At 43.3% G+C, this 8,204-nt stretch overlaps 1 protein-coding gene across 1 annotated transcript in view; it reads left to right on the top strand.

Moving 5' to 3' along the window:
• Window positions 1–6,315: 6,315 nt before the first annotated feature.
• The window catches only part of LOC128865752 (putative gustatory receptor 57a), an 84,107-nt gene continuing 82,218 nt past the window's right edge, over window positions 6,316–8,204 (top strand). The window contains exons 1-2 of the mRNA XM_054106069.1: window positions 6,316–6,394; window positions 6,954–7,075. Of these exons, the coding sequence (XP_053962044.1) occupies window positions 6,316–6,394; window positions 6,954–7,075 (201 nt within the window). The remainder of the gene's footprint in view (window positions 6,395–6,953; window positions 7,076–8,204) is intronic.

Genomic DNA, 8,204 nt, shown 5'->3' with positions numbered 1-8,204 from the left:
GGACATTCCAGTCAACGATTTGAAACACTCTTTCGATAAGCATTTACATCGCGCAAAACAGTGTGTCGAGGCCAGAGGGGACTATTTTAAATAAATAAACTCGAAACTCCTGTCGTTTCTATTTCAGCTCAGTCTTGTTTACTGTGTAATTCATCTTGTATATATAGGCTCCTCAACTGGAATGGATGTTGGTACGAAACATTTCCACTGCATACATACTAGGTTGTTTAATAAGTTTTGCGGTTTACTCAGTATAGGTTCCCTGGGCGGCCACCGTAGCTGAATGGGTTGGTTCGTGACTATCATTCGGGAGTGCATAGTTTCGAATCTCCGTGCATGAAACAGTAAAATGATAGAACAAGTTTTTTCTAATAGCGGTCGCCCCTTGGTAGGCAATGACAAACCTCCATGAGTATTTCTGTCTTGAAAAAACTCCTCATAAAAAAACGAATTGCTAATTATTTATTAATTTTTTCATAGTCTCCCTGAACATCAATACTCTTGTTTCAACGAGATTCCAATCTATGAATTCCATCCCTGAAGTGAAAATTTGTAAGGGCTGCAAAATACGCTTACATAGCTGTGATGACCTCATCATTTTATGAAAAACGCCTGCCACGTATGAGTTCTTTTAGGTTAGGGAAAAGATGGAAGTCGCTTGGGGCCAAAAGTAGCTTGGTCGCTGGTGAATACTCCAAGGTGGATGCTCCAACAATTCGAAGTTTAATTCATGGATTTCAGCCACTTCAAAATTCTCTTGTGACACGGTGCATTGACCTGATGGAAAGGGGTTTTTTTATTTTACAAACTGGGTCTTTCCTCGGTATATCCCGACTTGGTTGATAGGTAGGTAGGAAGGTAAGTGATATGATTGAAATACCAACCTGACACTCGCTAAGTAGCAGTAAAGTGCCGTTTTGATACCATTTTGAAATCTCCAACACAATGAGCTGTTGATATAATGGAGAAGGTTGATGGGATTTAGGTTGGCGAACTGCCCCACGTTATCGAAGAAAGGATCCCCTAGTGACCTTAATCGTCTAGCTGTCAAACCCGGACATTTACAGAGTAACAAAAGTGTTAAAAATTATCCTTCCTTGAAAGGTCCACACAACGTCTGCAATGAGGAATAAATGATAAACCTCGCTTTTTTGCGTGTGTACCGATCCTCCAATGACCGGTAAATACAGCTACGAGCTTGTAAATTGAATGGCAAGGAGTCCAAAGGACATTCTCAGTCCTTCGTATATCGTATTGGGGCCAAAGGGCTTTCGAAATAGCACATACAGAAATGGAGCCCCATCTTTCCTGCGCTCTCCTGGGAAAGAAGTTGTGCAATTCTCCTTTAAAAACCGTCAGTGGCATCCCGATGACCGGGCAGGAGGTCTCTGAGACCAATTCAGTCGACCTCTTCCTGACAAGTTCATCACCCATCCCTTTTCACTCTTTGCTCCTCTGCCCTGGAACCCAGATCAGAGAAATGTTACCTGCACACCCAAGATATTTGGTCTCCTCCTTACAAAAGTTGACTAATTTCGATCGGCACTATGGCGTCGTCAGTGCTTTGGTCGTGGCTTGACTATCGGATAAAGCCGTGTTTATGTCCGAAGACACAACAGATACCTGCGTCCAGGTTCCTCTCCTGTAGAGATATGAAGGCTATACGCCGCCGATAGTCCCAATTACTTCCACTGTGCCCATTGGTGGTTCAAAAGTAAAGGAGGCATCGGAAAAATTGCAATATCAAATATTAACCCATATTAAGTGGTTCACTCAAAAATTTGTGTTTGTCGTCGGTTCGTCAGAAACCGTCCGCCTTTACTGATACTGCTGCATCGCCTTGCGTTCGCAATTAATATGGACTGCCTCCCATTTACTGCTTGTTGCGCACATACCTCGCACGAGGAGCGTTGATGATCCGGGTCTTGTTCAAGAATAGCTCACGAACGAGCTGAAGCGGTCGCAATAAAAAATTATATGTTTTGCGTTTTTATAACAATTCGGACAGTTTGGACTGAAAGGGCTGTTTGCCAGCGTAAAACGATGCTGATATTCCCGAAAACAGCCATGTTCGCTGAGCAGTTGCGAAAGGTTTTCTTCCTAATCACCCATCAAAACGTGGTATGAGCTTGTAGGCCCAATGACCGCTTGTGACTGATCCCCCCGCTGCTGCACCGGCCTATTGTCTGCAATCGCTCAGCTGCTTTTTGTACGAGTATTGGCATACTCCGCGCTTCCTACACGTTATAGAGGCGACTAATTTTATCTGCCAAGAGATGCTGAGGGAGCTTTCCAGCTATTACACAGATCGCCTCGTCAGCCACCCATCTGTACGCGCAAGCTACACGCAGCGTGCCTTGCTGTGTGCCTGGGTGACTTCCCGTAGATTGGACTTTTTGGCCTTCGCTCAGATAGATGATGCATAAAGCTTTATGGAGTCAGCAGCCAATGACAATAGTCGCCTGCGAGCTCAGTGGAGCACTCCTATATTAGAGATGAGTCGCGTCAGGGTACCGTTGATAGAAGTCGCCTTAGAACTTGCATTTATTAAATGCTGACCTAAACAAAGTTCTACGGCAAAGGCAGCGTTCTTGGGCCTCTATTGTATCTTGCCATCATACATAAACTATCGTCTGATTCCAATTACGGCACAGAAACGTTTGCAGATGACTCCGAGTTGATTGCGATTGGTGAAACTAAAAGCGAATCGACAGCCAAATTGCAAACAGCTTTAAATTAGTTCGCACACTGAACTAAAAACTGGAAGGTTAAACTAAACCAAACAAAATCTGTACGCGTAGTTTTCACAAACATTAAAATACAGCATAGACCACTGTACATAGATGGCCTCCAGCTGTCATACTTAAACTTTGCAAAGTACCCAAGTATGATAAGACACTTTATTGTAAATTTCGATGGCAAGAACTTGTTAAGAAAAAGAGAGAGGAATTGGATATCAAACTCAAAAACATGCGATGGCTCATGGCTTGCATATCAGCTCTAACTATTGAAAACAAACTATTAATCAACAAGCAGATACTAATACCAGTATGGAGTTATGGTGGGCTGCTATGTGGGTGCGCTCGCCAAAGTACGAAAATACAAATCCAATAGCCTTAGCGAGCTCATCGGCTCTCTCATTTTCTTATATTCCTTTCAGTCCTGTTGCAAACATTCCTAGTTACTCCAAGGCGTTATAAGTGCTTTAATTACCGCTTGGCTATCAATGAAAAAGTTTGTCCGAGTATTAAGAGGAGTTAATTCCAGAGTTGTCTACAGTTGTCCCCTGTTGTCCCCTGTCCCCCCTTCTCTTAGTCAACCTCCATGAGCCAACTGTGCCTGCACTTTTGTGGATCCTATGGAGTTTCACCAGACGTCTTGAGGAACTGGACTTCGCCGATAACATCTGCCTCCTCTCTCACAAATTCTCTGACATGCAAGCGAAGACGGATAGATTAGTCGCGCCTGCACGCACTGTCGGACTGGAGGTCAACATCTCTAAGACCAAGGCTATGAGAGTTAACCACAATAAGGCAAGCCAGATATTGGTTGACAGACGAAAGCTTCTGCTACCTCGGCTGCATCATCACGGCAGATGGTGGAGCAGATGAAGATGTCAAATGCAGGCTAAACAAAGCAAGGGCGTCATTCAGGCGAATGCATACAGAAGGGGGAGTTCGCAAATCTTCAGGCGCACCAAACTACGAATATTCGGTTGGTGCGTGAGGTCCGTATTGTTGTAGAGAAGCGAAACATGGCTGGTCTCTAACACCATCACACAGAGTGTCATCCTCCGCATCATCTGCAGAATATTCTAGCCGAACACCATCACTAACGGCGCACTGTGGAGATTAACGCACGCGGAACCCATCCTTATGCAAATCAAACGCAGAAAGTAGCGATGGATAGGTCACATGTTGAGAAAACCACCAGATAGCATCACGAGAATGGCACTGGACTGGAACCCGCAAGGGAGCAGAGGTCGCGGTCGACCAAAATACACTTGGAGAAGGTCTATGTTGCGCGAACTAGCAGATGCCGACATCTTATGGGACGGTATAAAATCAACAGCACAGAACTGTGTACGATGGAAGAGTCTTGTCGAGGTCCTATGCTCCCGAGAGGAGTGAACAAGGGGTAAAAAAAATTCCAGAGTTCATTCAGCAGTTTTTGTTGCGACATAGATTACTATTTGAAGTATTCTTCAGTATTTAGGGAATCTGAGAGACTTTTGGAGTTCGAATACAGTCGTTCCTACTCCATCCACCATTTTGCATCCATCTGTAAAGGAATTGTGTGAATAGTATTTGGATTCTACACCTTTCTGCCATCAATTTTGCTCTAAATGACGCTAGGGCTTTTGCCAAATTTAACTTTGACCTTCCGTTTGACCTACTAAGACCAATTTAAACTCTTTGGCCCCGAGCCCGTTCTGCCACTCCTTTCTACAACCATAAAAGCCACGGTTAGCGAATGGGTTACTACAATCCACAAGCGAGCTTGGCAGGCTAAAAGAGGCTGCAAATGGACTAAACTGATGTTACTCGTCATGTCCGTACGACTGTCGCAAATCCTGATGTCATTAAGCATAAGGGACTGCAGACAGCTGGTTGGATTGATGATGGGTCACTTTCTATAGGCGAAGCACATGGAAAAGGTAGGCATCTCAGACAGTGCACTCTGTCCAGCATGTGGAGTGGAGGATGATACCGCCCTCGCTCGAATCAGGCTTGAAGTCTTTGGCACTGATGTGTTAAGAAGCGATTACCTTGGCTCCTTGGCACTACAAGATCTACTCAGATTTCTCCGGAGGTCGGGTAGATTTAAAGAAAATTAGAAAGGAATCCGAATGAAGTATAATGGACTTTATTGTGTTTGAGTGCTTTCCTGGCTAGTTTGTCTCGACAAAAAAAAATAAAAAAAAGGACCAGTATGGAGATATGGTGCGCAGCTGTGGAAGTGCACCAACCAAAGTATGAAAAACCAAATCCAACAGTTCCAAAAATAAGGACCTTATGTGCATTGTCAAGGCTCCATAGTGCCGCAAGAATTCCTACATTCCTTAAATTAAACTCCGTCAACACTCAAGTCGCAAAGATTGCAGTGGCCCATAAATAAAGACTCACAATAAACCACATCAGTGAAGAATTACATAATTTAATTGAAACCGATGGGCTAATAAGAAAAAAGCTCAGGTGGGCTAAAGCTAGCGATCTCATACTTCCATAAAAATGCTTTAATAACTTAAATATAGAGTGAAAATTGTTAAATGTTGCCATCTTCAAGTTGCTTGTTAGTCACTTGTAAATATTACACAATATTTATGAGTTAGGCACAAAACAGAAAAACAAAAAGTTCTAGCTTAAACATGAAAAAAATATTCGCGTTCCAATTCAAAGTCCGAAAAATTAAATTTACACACTTGAGAAAAATCACTTCTGGCACACGAACAAGTAGATATGTATATGCAGTTAGTTGCCTGTCCATAATAAATTTTCGTAGCACTTCGTGATCCTTAACAAGGCCCACTTAAATCCACAGACAGCAAATTGTTGTCGTTTACCTAATTTATTCGCATCATCACTTAAAAATTTAATTAAACGGAAAGTAATTTTAAATTACATTGGCCAGTCAACATCAATTTCATTGGTATTTATACTTCCGACAACAGCAATAGCAGCAACAACAATAACAATAACAACAGCTAGCACGACCACGCAAGGGCAACAAAGTGTGTTGTCGCATTATCTTTACACCAACACTGACGCCTTCAATGCCGACGCGATGGCCGGGTCCGTTGAGGCCACGGTGACGCTAGCGCTGGTGCCCCTGTGGTGACTAGTGCGTCGCACCAAACCGGCTAGCGCACTTAAAACGCGCAAAAAGCAACAAAGAATTTTACGTACGTGTGTGTGTGCATGCATGTGTAATCATCACATCACGGCAGAGTCTCATACACATACATACACGCCAACAAGCAAATGCAAGCGTATGTGAATATGAGTGAAGTTTTTGAGCTGTGGCGAATTTCACGCAAATACCCAAACAAAGCTTTCACATTGCACCGTGCAGCACATAAATATCGCATGAGTCCCTTTGACCTACCATCGACCGTGGCCCTAGCCACGAAAGCTGGCGAGGTGACGCGGCGGAAGGATGAACAACATGACACGAACGCAAGCAAATACCGAGCAGAGGATCTTGCAAAGCAGGCATCAATCTGTGTGCGTGTGCGTGTGTGTGTGTAGATGTGATAACTCACACATACATACATGAACACATACCAGGTTGGTCAGCGATGAACTAAAGGGCAAAATGAAAATGTGTTGCGCGCTCTCACTTTTAACAGCAGCAGTGGTGGCGGCGGCAAACAGTGGCAGCACCACTGAGATGCGTGTGTGTGTGTGTATGCGTTGTGTGGGTGCTGGCCGTGGAAGCAAAGGTTGATGAGCAATGTGGTAAGTGAAATGTAGGGAGTTTAAGGCACGACATAAAACGCCACATTTGACATATTTTGCGGTGACCATCATAGCGCTTCTTTCACTCCGTCTCCAACTCTTGCTCTATGCTCCGCTCTGCTCGACTGCGATTATTGCCGCCACCGCAGGATATTCATCAATGTTGAGTGTAATTAGTGCATTGTCCTTGAACGTTACGAACTCGAGTGTCACTGTCGCAACAGCCTCATCCTCTAAAGCTCACACACACCACACATACATACATAGACACATACCGCCGCATCCATTAGATATAATGTGTTTTGGTGTTGGTGGGTGGTGATGCTCTATCAGTTCATTACATCGGTGCGTTTGTATGTGTACGCCTGTGTCGGCTTGTTTAAAAGTGTTTCCGCATAAATGGTTGAATAGATGAGTGAAACAGAAGGACGCAGATCGGTGGTAATGCTGTGGTAACTGTTACAAATTTACTGCAATGCGTTCAACATCAATTAGGGATTCCAATACAGCAGCAGCGGCAGCGGCAGCCGCAGCCGCAGCAGCAGCAGTGCATCAAGTTGAATGTTGATGATGTTTCTGTAGCTGAAATCTTTCAAAATCATCACAAAGCTAAATGTGTTAGTTGTTCGTTGTACATTCCGTTGTTGTTGTTGTTGTTGTTGTTGCTACCGACTTTTTTTGTTTGTTTATGATTCTATTTGATTAGGTCGCACTAATTTGGTTTCATTTGCGGCGGTGACTTCGACTCATTTTCCTAGAAATCGAAACTAATTAGGTTATGCTTTTTGAACAACACACAATCGTTGCCATTTGTGCTTTAATGCTTTGACAGTTTTGCAAATAAAGCAAATGAGTACTTTTGTAGAGTTACAAGAACCTTGGGGTTTCTGCAATTGAAGGCCAAAGGCGAAAATGATCGTTCGAAGTGCAAAAATTTAAAATCGCAATTTCGTGTTTGCCTCTAAAAAGGCGAAAGGGGCTGTTACTCCAACAGACATACCGAAGACACAACTGAAATCACTGAACCGGACAGTACACAGACTAAACGACATTCATCGGGCGACACATATCACCTTCTAAACTTACTGACCTCTAAATGCAGTTATCGCAAATCACTTGTCGCTCTTAGCTGCCAATATTCAGCTCACGTATGAAGTCAGTATTATTGAACGGAAATGAAGCATGGCTGTCTCTAACACCATCATACGGAGGCTACAATTTTTCGTCAACAAATGCCTCCGCATCATCTGTAGGTCGAACACTATCAGCAACGACGCGCAGTGGAGATCAACGAATGAAGAACCTATAATTTGGAAAATAAAACGCGGAATGTGGCGTTGGTTAGGTCACACGCTTAGAAAGCCACCAGATAGCATCACGAGAATGCTACTGCACTGGAATCCGCAAGGAAGCAGAGGCCGCGGTCGCCCAAATTATACTTGAGGAAGATAGCGAGCGAGCAACACCCCAGAACCCTGCGCTATGAAGAGTCGATGCCCTATGCTCCCGAGCGCACTGAAAAAGGAAACAAAAACAATTTTTTTCTAAGACATTTTTTTTTTTAATTTATATTTTTTTTTTGCAAAAATCTGCATATCAAAAAATTGTACTTGTCATTTACAATTGAAAACGAAAACAAATTTCGTTTTCCGTTTGTTCAGCGGAATTAAAAAATTTCTAAGTGCTGTTCAGCCTCTCTAAAAGGTAAGAAGAACTGTGCAGTGGCGGTTTTTTAATAATTACCTA

This window comes from Anastrepha ludens, chromosome 6 (genome assembly GCF_028408465.1).
Source record: "Anastrepha ludens isolate Willacy chromosome 6, idAnaLude1.1, whole genome shotgun sequence".
In the NCBI taxonomy this organism is placed as follows: domain Eukaryota; kingdom Metazoa; phylum Arthropoda; class Insecta; order Diptera; family Tephritidae; genus Anastrepha; species Anastrepha ludens.
Note: the sequence above shows the minus strand (reverse complement) of the source record. Positions and strands in the feature narration are given on the sequence as shown.